Source organism: Chlamydomonas reinhardtii, chromosome 10 (assembly GCF_000002595.2).
Source record: "Chlamydomonas reinhardtii strain CC-503 cw92 mt+ chromosome 10, whole genome shotgun sequence".
Taxonomy (NCBI): domain Eukaryota; kingdom Viridiplantae; phylum Chlorophyta; class Chlorophyceae; order Chlamydomonadales; family Chlamydomonadaceae; genus Chlamydomonas; species Chlamydomonas reinhardtii.
In genome coordinates, this window is record NC_057013.1 from 3,185,666 (window position 1) to 3,202,923 (window position 17,258).

The following is a 17,258-nucleotide window of genomic DNA, read 5'->3' on the forward strand; positions in this document are numbered from 1 at the left end:
GGTACACGTCTGCCATTTTCCCTTCAGACACATTCTTCACCAGAATAGTCCGCCAAGGAACTGGTCCAGATTGCCCGCCACTAGGCCCAGCCGGCTGTCTTGACCACTCTCAGCTGCTCATAGGCCTCAGATATGTCTCTAAGACGCAAGCTTAAGGGGAAGAAGCCGCCGGAGGGCTGGGAGCTCATTGAGGAGGTCATAGAGGACTTTGAGCAGCAGCTCAAGGAGGCGGTAAACGAGGAGCATGAGGGAAAGCGTAAGACAGAGCTTACGTGGAAGATTCACCGGTTACATTGGGAGAAGAATCGCTTCATCTACGACCTCATGTACCAGCGCAAAGTTATGTCCAAGGAGCTGGTAAGCTGTCGTCGTCACACATGCGGTTGTCTGATGCCTTCGGCGGGTGGGGGGGGGCGGCAGCAGGCAGCGGAGGACGTGCGGGAGCGCGGGGTTAGAGAGGGGAATCACGGTGCCGTGAAGCGCACGCGCACCGTGGTCATACTGTGAACAGCGTGCCAGAACACTAGCAGGAGCTGCCTTAGGGTTGGCCTCAGCGTACAGGTGCATGGTGTTGTGGCCCGCCCTACGGGGCAGATGAACGCAAGGATTGACCTTTTCCCTCTCTGGCGCCCACTCACAGTTCGAGTGGTTAGTGCGAGAGAAGGTGGCCGACGGCGCATTGATAGCTAAGTGGCGCAAGCCCGGCTACGAGATTCTCTGCTCAATGCTGGCCATCCAGAAAGGCAACCACAATTTCGGGACCACCAGCCACTGTCGCGTTCCGCTGCGGGCGCGCGCCAAGCAGCAGCGCATCACACCAGACGTGCAGACTGGCTGCATCTCGTGCGCTTCGGGAGACGGGAAGTAAGTGGGACCGGGAACTTCATGGGCCATTTTAGGTATGCTGTACCATAGTGTATTGCTGGAGATGCGGGTCCATGGTGTGGCGTCAGTAGGGGATGCCAAAGTTGTCCGTTGCGGGCGCCCTCACATGGGGAGGCGCTATGCCAGGCTAGACCTTGCTTGCACAAGCACAACAATGTCGCCCGAGTAAGACTGCACGCGGCCTCCGGCCACTTGGTGTGCCGATCACCGTATCGACCCTGCACTCACGCCCTGTGCGTTCACTACTTTTCGCACGCCCACACAGGTTTGGCGGGCCGGTGTGGTGGAACACGCCGCTGGACGAGGAGGACAGCGCCAAGCTGGAGGAGAACCGCACCACCTGGGGGCAGGCCGGGACCGGGGAGCCTGGCGATGGCATGGGAGGAGGCGGAGGGGGGCCGGGCCCCAGCCGCAAGCGGCCCGCGTCGACCTTAGACGGCGACGATGACGACGAGCTGCCGGATGAGGTGCGGGCGCGCCTGGAGGCGCTCAAGAAGGGCACCAAGGCGCTGGACTGAGGGCGAGGCGCTCGGTGGCGAGGACCTGGGGTCTGGAGGCTTGGCATGGGTATGGAGGATCGGCATGAGTATGGGTTATGGAGGCGTGGCGCGATGCAAGGGGCAGGCGCGGTGTGTGGATGTGGGCTGTGAGGCGCGTCGAAGGAGCTGGGGCGACGGCACAAGCGCGATGACGCTGTGGCCAATGCAAGCCCGCGCTGGTTGGTTGCTGGGCGTGCTTGCTCTGCTGGCGCTTGTGGAGGCACGGTTAGTGAGGCGGGGCGATGCAGATGGGACGCTGGAATGTGCTTCGGAGCCGTGTTGTCGGGATGTGTAAACAGGTGTGCGTAGCTGACAACCAGGTGCAGGGACCACGGCCTGTACGAACCGGAGGTGATGGCCTCATGGGCGTAGTCTGTGCCCGCGCGCTCTGCAAGGCTGTGTAATGGCCGCTCGCGCATGCTCATGGCCTTTGGCCTTCGACTCGACGGGGTCAGGGGCAGGGTGGCCCCCGGTCAGGGGCAACGCCGCGACGGGGCTGCCCGGCTGGTGCTGGCTGGTGGGCTCGGTTTGCAGCAAGGGGACTGTCCCCTCATTCCTCCATGCTATAACACCTGGCCAGTGTGCTGTGCACTCTAGTTAGAGGCGGGAGTACTTGCCCCTGTCCCACCTGCATTTGCCTCAGCACAGAAGTCTGTGGAATCGCCATGCAGAAACCCTCGCGTCCCATGCGCCCCGGCCACTTATGAAAGCGGTCGGTAATGCAGCAACATATGCACCACCACAAAAATGATGTTCTTTTTCTTTTCAGGAGGTCAGGGGTCGGTCCAAATTGCCCCGCTCATCCTCTTGCTTCCGTTCTTACTCCAGTTTGTGCCACTGCTCTTTGATGGTATTTTCATTACGGAGGCGCCTAGCAGGACCAGGCGCGCTGCTGGGCGCACTGCGAGTCAGGGCACGCTTGAGGCCGCATCGCCCTTCGGCTCGTTTGTCAACGTGGTGCTGCCTATCATTGGCATCGTTGGCATGATAAGATTTGTTCACTGGGTGAGTGAGCCGGAGCAGAACTGAGGGGAAGGGGGCACGCGTTTTCCAGGTCACGCCTGTCAACCGACCGGCACGAGGTTGTGACCTTGTGTGCAAGTTCTCCCAATCTTACAGGTTCGCACCAACGGCGGCTGGCGCTTCTTCGTGCGCCTCTTGTTCCAGGGCTACCAGGGCGGGGCCGCTGGCGTGGGCCCGTTCAGGTGGCAGTGGGGCCCAGCAGCGGGACAGCAGGCGGGTCAGCAGGGTGCTGGGCGACCCGGCGCCAGTCGCCGCCGCGTGACACTGGAGGAGGTTGCAGACGCGCTAGCTAAGCTGCCCACGGAGGCATACATGACGCCGCAGCAGATGGCGGCACTGTCCGTGCACGAGCTTAAGGTGGGCTGGTGTGCAAGGCCTGCGAGGGACACGCACGTGCTGGGGGCACTTGTGCTTAGGGCGCGTGCTTGAGAATGGGCTGTCCCAATATGGTCAGCCGCGTGTAGCTGAGTAAGGTCGCAGGCGATGGCGTACACGCCACCAAACGTGGCTTCTGCTACGCCTGACCCAACGCCCTGGCATTGCAGGCGCTGCTGCACGGCCGCGGCCTGGAGCCGGTCAAGTGCCTGGAGAAGGGCGAGCTGGTGCGGCAGCTGCTGGAGCACGGCGGCAGCAGCGCCGACTCGTGCAGCATATGCTGCGAGGAGTATGCCCAGCAGGCGTCAGGAGCCGCTGCTGAGACGGCGCAGATGCCAGCGGCAGGAGGAGCGGCCGCAGCAGGAGCAGGCGCAGGAGCAGTAGAGGCGGCGGCGGAGCTGGGGCATGGAGGCGCCGGATCAACTGAGTGGGTGACGGACGTGGCGGAGCGGAATGAGGCTGGGGCCGAGGACCATAGAGCGTCCGTGGCTAGCGCGGCAGGGGCAGAGGCTGGGCCCGCGTCCCACTGCGGCGCGGGCGGTGGTGGCGCCAGCGCTGGCGAGCACGCCGTCCCAGCCAATAGCGGCTGCCGAGCCACTGGGGGCATCGCATCTGATGCTGCAGCGGAGGCGGAGGACGACGCGCCTGTTGTGCTGCGCGTGCTGCGGTGTGGGCACCGTTTCCACGTGGAGTGCGTGGACAAGTGGTTCCTCAGTGCCACTGACTACACGAGGGAACCGGCATGCCCGCTGTGCAATGCACCGCTCATCCTTCCTCTCCGGCAATAGGCAGCGGCAAGTAGGGCGCGTGTGCATCTGACGAAGAGATACGGGTGGTACGCACCGGTTGTACTATGCCATGCAATGAAGGGCGTCATTGAGACAATCTTTGCCAGCTTCGGTTTCCTAGCGTTGCGTCGTGTTACAAGTTTTGAGGGCGGCTCGCCGCTGGAGAGGGTAGAGCAGAGAGCGACGGTCTTGGTCCGGGTGTCCGGGTTGGGTCTTGGGAGGGCGAGCCCGAACCGTCGTAACCACGCAGAGGGCGCAGCTAGGAAGATTACTCATAATAAGATTACTCATAATGCCAGAAGACAAGTGTTCCCCGGTCACGGGAAAAGGGGCTGAGCCCCTCCACAGTCTGAGGCCGAACAACCTCATCGCCCGGACATAGCCGGGGTCGGTTTCCACAGGCACATAGCCAAACCAGGTGCCTAGCAATCACGATGCCACAGCAGAGCCAACCGCAGCCAGACGTAGCACAGTTGTCAACAGCCGCACTACTTGTCATGCCGCAACGCATGCCCTGCCAGCCCCACCGCGGACCGCTACCTAGACACCGCCAGCCGGCTCCTCAGCCTGCGCGCTTGCGCCGCTTCTTGGGCGGCGCTGCGCTCTCCTCCTCCACGTGGCCTTTCCCGCCCCCTCCGCTACCAAGATGCGCGCACGCGCCGCCGCCGCTGCCGCTGCCGCCGCCGCCGCTGCCGCCGCCGCCGCCGCCGCCGCTGCTGCCGCCGCCGCCGCTGCCGCCGCCGCCGCCAGTCTGCAGCGATGCAGGTCGCTTGTGCCCCAGCAGCATTTCCACCAGCGCGTGCCGGATGTTGGTTGCGGAGTTGACGTCACGTCCCTGCACCGTCGGGAGGGTAGAGTGAGTGAGTCCCACTGAGCCCACGACTGAGCCGTCACCCAGCCGTCACCCAGCCATCACCCACTGAGCCCCACTGAGCCCACGACTGCGCCCCACTGAGCCCCACTGAGCCCCACTGAGCCGTCACCCAGCCAGCCATCACCCACTGAGCCCCACTGCCAGAAGAAAACTCGCAAAGGAGCGAGCGCGACCGCGTGCCCCGCTACTTAACCGGGCCCATCGCCCACGCTGCGCATGGGCCCCAAGCAACAAACTGCTAGTCTGTTTGGCCTCCTTTCTGCACAGTGGGCACGGCAGAGAAGAGACGCCACAGAAGAGGCACGCTGCTAAAGCCATGCCGGTAGAAGACTGGAGGGCGGAGGCTTACAGCGAACGACTCTTTGGGGAAACACTATCCATCTACGTCAGATGCTTTCCGGGGCCACAAATGCACCGGCCCTCACCTTTGGAACCGCCGCCGCCACCAAGAGCTTCTTGTGTGGAACTTGTACGGAACCATTTGCGAACAAGGACTAACCTAATTCCACGAGAGGCCCTAAGCCCCGCCCCGGCTGAAGCCGCCAATCTGCTGGCCAGCACGCCAGCGGTGCGCTACTTTACGGCCCTCCATAGGCCCACGCCTTCCACGGTGCTCAAATCAATCTATAGCTTGCTAAACCAATCAATCCATACAGCAGTCCACGCTACGTGTCCGCATCTGCGTACGCGTCCAAACACTCCGTCCGCCCACTAATCTCTTGTAGGCCCGCGCCTTCCACGGTGCTCAAACCAATATGTTGCTTGCTAAACCAATCAATCCATACAGCAGTCCACGCTACGTGTCCGCATCTACGTACGCGTTCAAACACTCCATCCGGCCGCTAATCTCTTATAGGCCCGCGCCTTCCACGGTGCCCAAATCAATCTATTGCTTGCTGAACCCATCAATCCATATAGCAGTCCACGCTACGTGTCCGCATCTACGTACGCGTTTCAAACACTCCATCCGGCCACTTATCTCTAAGTACAAAAGTCCTGCTTGGGTCCGAGCTGCGAATCACTCATACTTCACTCTAGGGGGCTGGGAGGCACGCCCCACTTCGACATCCGGCAGCACGCATTTGCGGCGCGTAGTAATCGTTTCACCAGTTAGCAGTTGGCACACGGCCATCCATACAGCGAGGTAGGCACCGTAACCAAGTCCTAGCATCCTAACACGTGTACAGCAGCTACTTGTCAAAGTCGCATGAGAAGTGATGTATTGCATACGAGTTACCGGCTGTGCGCCAGTGTGTGTTGCAGACAACCGTTGCACCGTATTCATGTATGTGTGCGGCGTGAATCAACGCCGCGGGGATGGCTTATTAGTGCACTAGGTGCACTGGTGCAGTATCGCACCCAGTAGTGTCAAGCGCCCTGCGAAAGCTCCGGTAAATCGATGCTGTGAGCTTGCAAGCTCACTCATCATTTCGAATGAGAAACTAACACAGTTGCGGTACTGTTACGTACGGCTGGTTTTCGTTCCGGACCATCCATCCAATGGGATGGCAGTCATCTCATCTCTAGGCTTGGCTATTTAGCCGTGCGGCCTCATATCTTGCTGCGTTCAGGCACGATTAGTGCCTTTGCTTAAACCTGCGTACCATACGGTACGCCACTCATCTTGCCGCTGCTTGTTGCGGCCCTTACTGCATAGTCCGTAGTCGTTTGCGGTCAGTGCGCGCTCGTCAGGCACGCACAAGGCCGCGCGCCCGCCGGTCAAGCTGCTGCCAGCCGCCGCGCGCATGGACCGCTGATCCGTCCTGCCCGGCAGCTGCATAGCGGCGCATTGTTAGGCGCTTGCCGCCTTGGGCTGAATCACAAAGCCCGGTGCCACCGACACCTCCGTGTAGACGGAAGGCACCTTGGACCACTGGTAGCTTAACACAGTGTGCAGCGTCGGGAAGACGGTGCGTGCGGCGTCCTGCGCCGCCGTCTGCTCCATGTCGGCCCGGCGCCACTCCGCAAACTGGCGCGCCTGAGCCGCCTGCGCCGCAGCGTTCTCCTCAGCCGACATGACCGGGGTGGGCACCTGCTGCTGCTGCTGCACCGACGACGGCGCTGCCGCAGCGGCGGCGGCGGCAATGCTGATGTTGGCAGCCGCGGAGGTGGCGGCGTCGCTGGCCGCCTGCTGCAGCTTCAGGAAGGACGCCTGCAGCTGGCGCGGACCGCTCAGCATGTTGCCGCCGAGGGCCATTGGCCGGGGTGAAGACAGCACCGAGTAAGCCACGCAGGCCTCTGCCGGGATCACGTCGCCGCCAGCAGCGTCACAGCCGCTAGCCACCGGCGCAGCAGCGTGCAGCGCGGCGGCAATGGACGCGACTGGGAGCAGGATGCGCGCGGGCTTGGCGGGCTCCTGCTGCTTAGGCGCCGGCGTAGGCGCGAGTGCGGATTTGGAGGAGCAGCTGTTGGGGTCGCTGCTGACGCACACAACCGCAGGCTCGAAGGCGACTTTGACCTCGCGGACGCGGTCAAAGCTGTTGGCCGAGCGGAGACTGTTGTCGGAAGTGCTCCGCGACAGTGTTGCCGGCGACGCAGCGCAGTCTGCAAAGGAGGACAAAATGGAAATTCAGCGACTGGCCCATTTCGGTATACGTGAGTACCTCAAGCACCCGCAATGCCCGCAAAGCCTCGCCAATTATGCCGATGCCGCCACTCACCCGACGGGGTCGCAATGCCAGTGCTCGCGAGCGAGCAGTGCCGAGCGAAATGCTTCCACACGCCCTTGACTCCGCGCGCAGCCCTAGCCAGCCAGGCTAGCCACATCTTGTGAGGGCGCCTCGAAGAGCGAAAGCCCGAGCCATCAGTGGCGTTGACGAAGCGGTGCGGAGGCACAGTCGCGTGAATCATTCTTGTTTGGCTTTCACGTTAAAGTGAGCAGGTAATAAGTTGAACAAGTCCGCAATGAACGGCTAGCTATGTCTTCCTTGCTGGCAATGTGTATTGAGGGAAACAGGCAGACGCAGGCCCGAATTCGGGGCTTTATTGCCCGAATTGCGAGGTACGGCGCGCCATCGGTGCACCGCACTACCTTGCCCAGCCACGCTTGGTTGCGTCTTCACTACAAGCATGGGCCGGATGTTGTTGTGCATGAGCTTGGTGCGACTGTGCGGGCTCGCGGCGAGGGAAGCCCGCGTCGCAGCCAAAGACACTTCGCGCAGCTGCCGACGACTTGCGACAGATGCCAACAGATATCAAGTTTATGAGGGGTCCAGATCGGTAGCCGACGGTGACAATTGGAGACAACACATGTTTCGCTCCGCTTTGCTTCGCTGCGGTGCTCGCGCAAGCTCGGAACCGCCGAATCGACCATCTGTCTGCAAGTAAACATGTGAAGCGCGAATTTGCCAGCGGAGGCTCGTTCGTGACCGCCCTTACTGCAAGTTGTCCTTGGACAGCCTCGCGGAAGCTGCGGGCTTTGGCGGATGCGTAAGATATCGAAATCACAGGCTCGCAACAGCTCGACAGTTCACAGAGCGAGTCTGAGCCCCACCAGACTTTGCACCGCGCAACACTCGTCCGGCCAGCCCGCACAGTCGCACCAAGCTCATGCACAACAACATCCGGCCCATGCTTGTAGTGAAGACGCAACCAAGCGTGGCTGGGCAAGGTAGTGCGGTGCACCGATGGCGCGCCGTACCTCGCAATTCGGGCAAGAAAGCCCCGAATTCGGGCCTGCGTCTGCCTGTTTCCCTCAATACACATTGCCAGCAAGGAAGACATAGCTAGCCGTTCATTGCGGACTTGTTCAACTTATTACCTGCTCACTTTAACGTGAAAGCCAAACAAGAATGATTCACGCGACTGTGCCTCCGCACCGCTTCGTCAACGCCACTGATGGCTCGGGCTTTCGCTCTTCGAGGCGCCCTCACAAGATGTGGCTAGCCTGGCTGGCTAGGGCTGCGCGCGGAGTCAAGGGCGTGTGGAAGCATTTCGCTCGGCACTGCTCGCTCGCGAGCACTGGCATTGCGACCCCGTCGGGTGAGTGGCGGCATCGGCATAATTGGCGAGGCTTTGCGGGCATTGCGGGTGCTTAAGGTACTCACGTATACCGAAATGGGCCAGTCGCTGAATTTCCATTTTGTCCTCCTTTGCAGACTGCGCTGCGTCGCCGGCAACACTGTCGCGGAGCACTTCCGACAACAGTCTCCGCTCGGCCAACAGCTTTGACCGCGTCCGCGAGGTCAAAGTCGCCTTCGAGCCTGCGGTTGTGTGCGTCAGCAGCGACCCCAACAGCTGCTCCTCCAAATCCGCACTCGCGCCTACGCCGGCGCCTAAGCAGCAGGAGCCCGCCAAGCCCGCGCGCATCCTGCTCCCAGTCGCGTCCATTGCCGCCGCGCTGCACGCTGCTGCGCCGGCGGCTAGCGGCTGTGACGCTGCTGGCGGCGACGTGATCCCGGCAGAGGCCTGCGCGGCTTACTCGGTGCTGTCTTCACCCCGGCCAATGGCCCTCGGCGGCAACATGCTGAGCGGTCCGCGCCAGCTGCAGGCGTCCTTCCTGAAGCTGCAGCAGGCGGCCAGCGACGCCGCCACCTCCGCGGCTGCCAACATCAGCATTGCCGCCGCCGCCGCTGCGGCAGCGCCGTCGTCGGTGCAGCAGCAGCAGCAGGTGCCCACCCCGGTCATGTCGGCTGAGGAGAACGCTGCGGCGCAGGCGGCTCAGGCGCGCCAGTTTGCGGAGTGGCGCCGGGCCGACATGGAGCAGACGGCGGCGCAGGACGCCGCACGCACCGTCTTCCCGACGCTGCACACTGTGTTAAGCTACCAGTGGTCCAAGGTGCCTTCCGTCTACACGGAGGTGTCGGTGGCACCGGGCTTTGTGATTCAGCCCAAGGCGGCAAGCGCCTAACAATGCGCCGCTATGCAGCTGCCGGGCAGGACGGATCAGCGGACCACGCGCGCGGCGGCTGGCAGCAGCTTGACCGGCGGGCGCGCGGCCTTGTGCGTGCCTGACGAGCGCGCACTGACCGCAAACGACTACGGACTAGGCAGTAAGGGCCGCAACAAGCAGCGGCAAGATGAGTGGCGTACCGTATGGTACGCAGGTTTAAGCAAAGGCACTAATCGTGCCTGAACGCAGCAAGATATGAGGCCGCACGGCTAAATAGCCAAGCCTAGAGATGAGATGACTGCCATCCCATTGGATGGATGGTCCGGAACGAAAACCAGCCGTACGTAACAGTACCGCAACTGTGTTAGTTTCTCATTCGAAATGATGAGTGAGCTTGCAAGCTCACAGCATCGATTTACCGGAGCTTTCGCAGGGCGCTTGACACTACTGGGTGCGATACTGCACCAGTGCACCTAGTGCACTAATAAGCCATCCCCGCAGCGTTGATTCACGCCGCACACATACATGAATACGGTGCAACGGTTGTCTGCAACACACACTGGCGCACAGCCGGTAACTCGTATGCAATACATCACTTCTCATGCGACTTTGACAAGTAGCTGCTGTACACGTGTTAGGATGCTAGGACTTGGTTACGGTGCCTACCTCGCTGTATGGATGGCCGTGTGCCAACTGCTAACTGGTGAAACGATTACTACGCGCCGCAAATGCGTGCTGCCGGATGTCGATGTGGGGCGTGCCTCCCAGCCCCCTAGAGTGAAGTATGAGTGATTCGCAGCTCGGACCCAAGCAGGACTTTTGTACTTAGAGATTAGTGGCCGGATGGAGTGTTTGAAACGCGTACGTAGATGCGGACACGTAGCGTGGACTGCTGTATGGATTGATGGGTTTAGCAAGCAATAGATTGATTTGGGCACCGTGGAAGGCGCGGGCCTATAAGAGGTTAGTGGCCGGATGGAGTGTTGGAACGCGTACGTAGATGCGGACACGTAGCGTGGACTGCTGTATGGATTGATGGGTTTAGCAAGCAATAGATTGATTTGAGCACCGTGGAAGGCGCGGGCCTATGAGAGGTTAGTGGCCGGATGGAGTGTTGGAACGCGTACGTAGATGCGGACACGTAGCGTGGACTGCTGTATGGATTGATGGGTTTAGCAAGCAATAGATTGATTTGAGCACCGTGGAAGGCGCGGGCCTATGGAGGGCCGTAGAGTAGCGCACCGCTGACGTGCTGGCCAGCAGATTGGCGGCTTCAGCCGGGGCGGGGCTTAGGGCCTCTCGTGGCATTAGGTTATTAGTCCTTGTTCGCAATCTGTTCCGTACAAGTTCCACACAAGAAGCTCTTGGTGGCGGCGGTTCCGAAGGTGAGGGCCGGTGCATTTGTGGCCCGCCGGGGAAGCATCTGACGTAGATGGATAGCCTTTCCCCAAAGAGTGGGACGAGGTCCCAGTTGAATGTGTTGCGGCACCGAACAGCCGATGGCCCGACTGATGGTGCATGCGTGATAGATGGTGAGCTACGAATGGTGGCAGTGTCGCAGTGGCCTTGGCAATGGCCAGGATACGTACTATAAAGAGGTTAGATTAGCGAGTGTGTCCGCGTCAGTGCCCCAGTCTGTTCATCTTGTGTACTTGGCCCCCACCAGATCTACCCCCGCGCGACACCCAGCTTGCCATGAGGGGATACGTACGTGGCCAGAGTGTGTAACCTTTCGGACCGTTGAGCAGTTTCGCGCTGTCCAGCCAAGGTCCAGTGGGGTTGTGGCCGCAGCCATTTGGGCCCGATGCACGTGGTAGTCCCCAGGGGCCAAGGGTCACGCCAGGGGTTGGCAAGTAAGGCTGCCAAGGACAAAAGGTACCGTCGTCTACCACGCAGCAGTGTTGCGTTGTTTCAAGCATGTCGTGACGTCGATAGCATTGTTATCCGATTGCACCAGCAGGCGGTAGGGACGTGCGGATTGTCATTGCAAGCTTTGCGTGCAAGGTTTACGTGCAGTCCATCACGCAGACCTCATTGGGTGAAGTCGTCCACACAAACAGCCAGGGACGCTGTGCTCTGGCTCCGGCCGGACACTGGCTGGATTTAGCCTGCGCGTTTATCCAGCCTGTCTACCCATGCGGGGGGCATCTACGCTGGAACAGATGCCGCAGGCCGGTGGACATCCACACGGTAAATACCACACACACACACACACACACACACACACACACACACACACACACACACACACACACACACACACACACACACACACACACACACACAAAATGCAGCTGGCCCGCATGACAAACATGCACGGAAGCAGCGACCAGCCCTTAATAACACGCTTCGCCTCTTCAGTAGGGCACCTAGCGCACGCACGTCGCAACTACCAGGGCGGGGGCGTCGGTCTAATAAACAGTCCAAGTTAGGGCAGGCGCCCTGGTCCAAAACTGTATGAATCCCGAAACATACATTACTAGCCGCAGCAGTGACTGGGCAAACAAACGCAATGCGCCCACAAAACGTCCTGAAGAGATTGTAGTATATATGCCAATGCGACAGCGTAGGGTCAAACCCATCACACAATGCCACGGTGCACTCGGAATAGCGAGGGTGCAGGGGTTATTGGTACATCCGTACATCCAAAGGAATCGGGCCGGGGCCTGGTCGCAACTGGGTGTTGGGGGCGGTTGCCAACCGTTGCCGATCACATGGGGCGAGTTGGCCACCCCGCACACGGACATGGCGTGGGGCTCTCGCTGTTGCATGACCCCAACTGGTGCGTGGAGTCATCGTACGAGACGGGTTTGGCCTTAGCAAAATCATCAACGGGCAAAATCTTGTTGCTACTCCCGCTACGCACAATCATCGAGGTGGTGGTGGACGTGTCGTCGTTGGGCGGGATGGGCTTCACGGCCGCAGAAAGCTAAAGCCCACTGCAGCCACAAGCAATGCGTGAAGCCTTCTATTCAGGGGTGCCAGGCGCGGCACCAGCGTGTCTGGAGTGTCAGGTTGGTCTCTTTAGCCATCCCGTTCGCTGAAGGCTCACGCCAAGGTACAATCATTACGGTATTTATAAGCCCACAAGCGCGAAAGTGCTGCATTACCTCCGCGAGAGCCACTTGCATGCATGCCACAATGACATGTTGGGTTCCTTTCCAACACTCCAGCCTGATCCATCACACATCACTGGCCCATCGCCAGCAAGGTTCCCACTCAATAGCGCAACCCACCGCCCTCTTGTACAGAATTGCCGCATTCATAACCCCGAACACACACGACAAGTGTTCCCCGGTCACGGGAAAAGGGGCTGAGCCCCTCCACATACAGTCTGAGGCCGAACAACCTCATCGCCCGGACATAGCCGGGGTCAGTTTCCATAGGCACATAGCCAAACCCGATGCCTAGCAATCGCGATGCCACAGCAGAGCCAACCGCAGCCAGACGCAGCACAGTTGTCAACAGCCGCACTACTTGTCATGCCGCTACGCATGCCCTGCCAGCCCCACCGCGGACCGCTACCAAGACACCAGCCGGCTCCTCAGCCTGCGCGCTTGCGCCGCTTCTAGGGCGGCGCTGCGCTCTCCTCCTCCCAACGTGGCCTTCCCCCCACAAAGAAACATCAGCTGCACCCTACGGGACTTTACCAACCTGCCTTACCGAAAGCCCGAAAATCACACGGCGCTTTGCTCTGCTCGCCTGTCGACGCCGTGCATGCAATGTGTTTGGCACGCATGCGCCCCAGCCGTGTCACCCTAGAAACCCGCCGTTTCTCCGGCAACGAACAGAACCCCGCACGCTCCTGCTCAGGGGTAAGGGTTGGGGTTGCTCATCATACTATATTATAAGCCCACGACGCGCCCTTGAGCACATGAGCTTGCATGGCATCTACCGTGATACTCCCACTGGGCACCACACCAAGCCCTCTACGGCAGGCTGGGTTACTGACATCCAGTCCAATTGCAAGCGTCAGCAAAGTTGAATTTCCCCATACTGGCTAATGCATTGGATCCAGGAGGCTAATCCATGACGTCCAAGTCAGCCAGCGGCAGCGGTTTGCATGTCTGCCATGGCCGCGTCATCACGTCATGGTCAACCAAACAATCAACAGCAGGATACAATGCACTACGCACACCATGCGTGCTGAACATCCTACACCACCAGTCCTCAGAGGCGTGTGCCCTGTCGACATGTCCATCGGACATACAACTGATTGCACATGCGTGTCCCAAGCCTATGGTCGTCCGTACCATGCAAGACCCACACGCGCGTGTGCACGCGACACACCGCCGGGGTGCAATCAGAACCGAGTCAGTACAACCATTGATACTTTGGCAGTACAAATAAAATTGCGAGCAAAAGAGGCCTTGACCTTTCGGTTGCTCCTTTTATTGGGGGGAGACCGAACGCAGCCTCACCATAAAAGCCTCATTCATTTACGGGTTCACCGGATGGCCATCCATATCGTTTACCCAGGCCAGTACAGAGCCACGAAGCCAGGGCCGCCTACGCGAAGCCATTGCTGCTGTGTCTCTGCGTGATGGTCACCACCGGCGGTGGAGCACTGCTGGCCTGTGCCGCGTCTGAGTGGAACGAAGCATCCTTCCCGTCATTCTCAGTGCTGACCGAGCTAGCACCTGCGAACGTAGTTGGGTGCACATACACGGTACAGCCCCTGAGAGCTTAGCCGCACGCAATTACCCACGTCTACACGCACAAGCGGGGCATGGTCTGATCACGGCAGCAGGGGCGCAGAAGGCGTATTGCCCACCTGGAGAGCATCTTGTGACTGTAGGATCGGTCTTGTCCAGCGGTATGATGAGGTTGAGGATGAGCGCCACCACGGCGCCCAGGGTGAAGGAGGTGGAGATGACCAGGATGATGGCGTCACGCAGGCCGCGCAGGCCGGGCGACATGCCGGGCGTGACGGGCCACAGGTTGAGCGTGGCCCACTGCGGGACCAGCTCCACGCCAAACGCCAGCGCCAATGAGCACGCCAGGATGAAGCGCGAGCGGCGCGTGAGGGGATCGCCGTTGATGATAATCTTAATGCCCGAGGCAATGACGTTGGCGAACAGGACTGCGGGTAGGGGCGTCGGGGCAACTGGTACATGAGGTTTAGACACGTGCAATCACATGCTGGCCTGGGCTTTGGCACGCTCCGTTCCGAAAGTCCAAACCCACAGCCAGGCACCCACGCTGTCAGCAGCCGCCCCTCCCTGCAGCCGCTGAGTCCTGCTGTGCCAATGCCCCTGTCCCGCCCCACTCACAAGTGGTCATGCCGCCCAGCACACACTCCGGGATGGTGGTGATCCAGGCGCCCACCTTGCCTGCAGGGCCAGAAGCGGCGTGGTTTTCGTAAGACAAGACCACAAACTTTGGGTGACACGCAGATAGATGCAAAACAACGATGCGCGGCCCTTTCTCTTGCGCGCGTGTCCCAAAGGTAGCCATGTAGACCCGGCCCCGTCACTCACCTAGAATGCCCAGCAGGAACAGCCAGAACGCAGCAGCAAAGCCGGCCTGACGAGCGGCCACGTTGGTCAAAGCTATGACGCCGTTGTTCTGAGCGAACGTGGTCAGGGGCAGCGAGGTGGCCAGGGCGGAGAAGATGCCGCTGATGCCGTCGTTCAGGAGCGCGCCCTTAATGCGCCGCGTGCCGTCCTCGGTGTCAACAGCCATACGTGATGCCTCCATAGTTGCTGAAGTGTCGCCCACGGTCTCAATGGATGTGATGATAAACACAATCATCAGCGGGATAATGGCGGGCGGATAGAAACCTGTGATGCCGGGGGCAAGCACGCAGGGCATGCGGGGTGGTCAGGGCACGCCGCCGCTTGCGACCCATCCCACCAATCCCAACACTTCCAACCGTGCCACACCATGCTCCTTGCCTACCCCACGCGACATCAATCGTTTCCATCCCGTAACGTACCTAGCGGGAAGGTGGTGGTCCACAGGAAGGTGATGCCGGGCGCCTGGTCAATCTTGGTGGTGATCACGTACTTCTTGCCCTGGTAGGTGGTGACAGCGGCGATGAGGTAGCCGAACAGCAGCGCCAGAATGACAGAGGCGTTGCGCATGAAGGGGCTGCCGAAGATCTCCAAGAAGATGATGGTGCTGTGAATGCGGTAGGGTGGCGCGACAGGGCAACCCTTGAATGAAGTACGGCAAAGTCGGCCATACATGTAAAGCGTGCCTGACCACTGCCCTGGCCGGCTTGCATGCCCACTCCACTCACATGAAGACCAAAAAGCCCAGGCCGAGGTACTCCTGAGAGCCGAAAGGAAGGAATACCTCGGTCTTGGTCTTGTCGCCGCACATGACGCCGGGGCCCACCCAGCATTGGTTCAGCTGCAAGTAACTGGTGCCGTTGGGGTACTTGGCGGGCAGGAAGCACGCTCTGGTTGCGGGCGGGTGCTGCCAGTTATCGGCACAGAAGGCGCCGCCGCCCCAGTTCTTAAACCCAGAACCGATCAGATGCACGCCAATCATCATAATGACAATGCCGCACACAAGGGGCGGGAAGATCTTTTTGATGACACGAATGGGAAAGAATGAAAGGATTACGGGGATTACCCCGCACATGGCGATGGTGCCGAGAAAGTTGCCGTACGCCTCCTCAAAAGTTCGTCCCTGCTCCTTCATGAGCTGTCCAATGACGGAGGTCGCAATGGGCACGGTTGTAAAGGAGATGCCCATACAAGAGAGCACACCCGCTCCGTACTGAAACTTGGTTTTGTAAATGCGCACGCCCAGGACTTGGAAAAAGGTCATGATACCGCACACGATGAGTGCCGCCTGGACCAGGTCTGCAGACAAAAAACCAGAGGTCAACCGTAAGGGCGAAGTTCGCAAAACGAATCCAGGGGCCGCACAATAGGGTGCCCGCCGTGGTCCAAAGTCCCCAATCGCCAATGCTGCCGACACCCTTGCGCACATGCGCTCGCACCAACCTAGTCAACAGCATAACGCAGTCCCAGCATATGACTCACAGCGCTGAATTTCAGCTGGATCGCCCTGGGCATAGGGAGTTGTGGTCCCAGGCCGGTTGCCGAAGGCCAGGGTTGACACTAGCAGCGGCGGCGTGATGAGGCCTCCCACCATGGCCAGCGCGTGCTGCAGGCCCATGACCAGGGCCACGAACAGTCCTGCGGAGCGTCACGATACACACGGCAAATCCGGTTACCCTTGTGCGAGCCGCAAGCTCTGTCTGGCAACGGGCACGGACGATGGGACCGACGATGGCACAGTGTATGTAGGCCGACAGATTCCTCACCCAGAAAATCATCCTTGCCGAAGAAGCGCGGCGGGGGTACGCCTTTCCCCTTCCGAAAGTATGGAAAAGCAGGCTGCGAAGCCAGGGCGAGACACGGCTGGTAAAGGACAGTAAAGGACAAAGCGGCCACTAGAACTGCACCGCGCTTACCAGGCAGAGATATTTCAGGTCGTAGGTTCCGACCATAAGCTCCTTAAAGGAGCGTTTCTCGGTATGGTGAACCTCGACCGCACTCATGGTTGCCGTGCCTCAGCGCTGCTCTCGCCAGTCGTGCCCTATGCAGTGTTATAAACTTTTCTAAATTCACGTCAAGCACTCGAGGGAGTCGCGCGCCTCGCCAGGCTCGTCCTAGTCACGTGCCGCTCGCTTCACGCTGCTTTCTCAAAATGCCGAGGTAAGGAGGTATCAGCAAGTAGGGTGAAAGAGTAAGAGTAGATACGTTGGCGCCATGAAGGTAAATGCCCAAATCGCCATCCTGCTCATGACCTACCCCTCGTCTTCTCTCCGGTCGGTTTCGTCTGCCCTCGTGATGGAACATGGCAAGGGGCAGGAAAGCGTAGTCCCGATGTGTGTGGCTCCCACCCGTGCCCACATAAATGCGTAGCAAGAAGGGACAAGGCATTGGTGCGTTGTTCGCGCGCTGTTACTGTACCGACGGTAG

The 17,258-nt window shown here is 60.2% G+C and overlaps 5 protein-coding genes across 6 annotated transcripts; 3 read left to right on the plus strand and 2 right to left on the minus strand.

The window, feature by feature from the left end:
* On the plus strand, positions 1-1,840 carry CHLRE_10g442400v5 (uncharacterized protein). Its single transcript, XM_001690468.2, has 3 exons — positions 1-357; positions 641-864; positions 1,151-1,840. The coding sequence occupies exons 1-3, from the start codon at positions 133-135 to the stop codon at positions 1,401-1,403; spliced, it is 702 nt and encodes a 233-aa protein (XP_001690520.2). The 5' UTR covers positions 1-132; the 3' UTR covers positions 1,404-1,840.
* A 240-nt stretch (positions 1,841-2,080) lies between these two features.
* Positions 2,081-4,092, plus strand: CHLRE_10g442450v5 (uncharacterized protein). The gene is made up of 3 exons (XM_043066817.1): positions 2,081-2,429; positions 2,544-2,804; positions 2,993-4,092. The coding sequence occupies exons 1-3, from the start codon at positions 2,172-2,174 to the stop codon at positions 3,608-3,610; spliced, it is 1,137 nt and encodes a 378-aa protein (XP_042920214.1). The 5' UTR covers positions 2,081-2,171; the 3' UTR covers positions 3,611-4,092.
* A 725-nt stretch (positions 4,093-4,817) lies between these two features.
* CHLRE_10g442500v5 (uncharacterized protein) lies at positions 4,818-7,923 on the minus strand. Its single transcript, XM_043066818.1, has 2 exons — positions 7,145-7,923; positions 4,818-7,028 (listed from the first exon to the last, which is right to left on the minus strand). The coding sequence occupies exons 1-2, from the start codon at positions 7,332-7,334 to the stop codon at positions 6,277-6,279; spliced, it is 942 nt and encodes a 313-aa protein (XP_042920215.1). The 5' UTR covers positions 7,335-7,923; the 3' UTR covers positions 4,818-6,276.
* A 140-nt stretch (positions 7,924-8,063) lies between these two features.
* Positions 8,064-11,055, plus strand: CHLRE_10g442550v5 (uncharacterized protein). Its single transcript, XM_043066819.1, has 2 exons — positions 8,064-8,465; positions 8,582-11,055. The coding sequence occupies exons 1-2, from the start codon at positions 8,276-8,278 to the stop codon at positions 9,331-9,333; spliced, it is 942 nt and encodes a 313-aa protein (XP_042920216.1). The 5' UTR covers positions 8,064-8,275; the 3' UTR covers positions 9,334-11,055.
* A 132-nt stretch (positions 11,056-11,187) lies between these two features.
* On the minus strand, positions 11,188-17,123 carry CHLRE_10g442600v5 (uncharacterized protein). Of its 2 annotated transcripts, none has more exons than XM_001690291.2 (9): positions 16,748-17,123; positions 16,598-16,670; positions 16,314-16,469; positions 15,560-16,130; positions 15,254-15,438; positions 14,796-15,098; positions 14,589-14,648; positions 14,090-14,398; positions 11,188-13,955 (listed from the first exon to the last, which is right to left on the minus strand). In XM_001690291.2, the coding sequence occupies exons 1-9, from the start codon at positions 16,832-16,834 to the stop codon at positions 13,825-13,827; spliced, it is 1,875 nt and encodes a 624-aa protein (XP_001690343.1). In that variant the 5' UTR covers positions 16,835-17,123; the 3' UTR covers positions 11,188-13,824. The 2 variants fall into 2 exon arrangements, with proteins under 2 accessions (XP_001690343.1, XP_042920217.1); XM_043066820.1 differs by having other exon boundaries at positions 14,090-14,422.
* Positions 17,124-17,258: the final 135 nt, after the last annotated feature.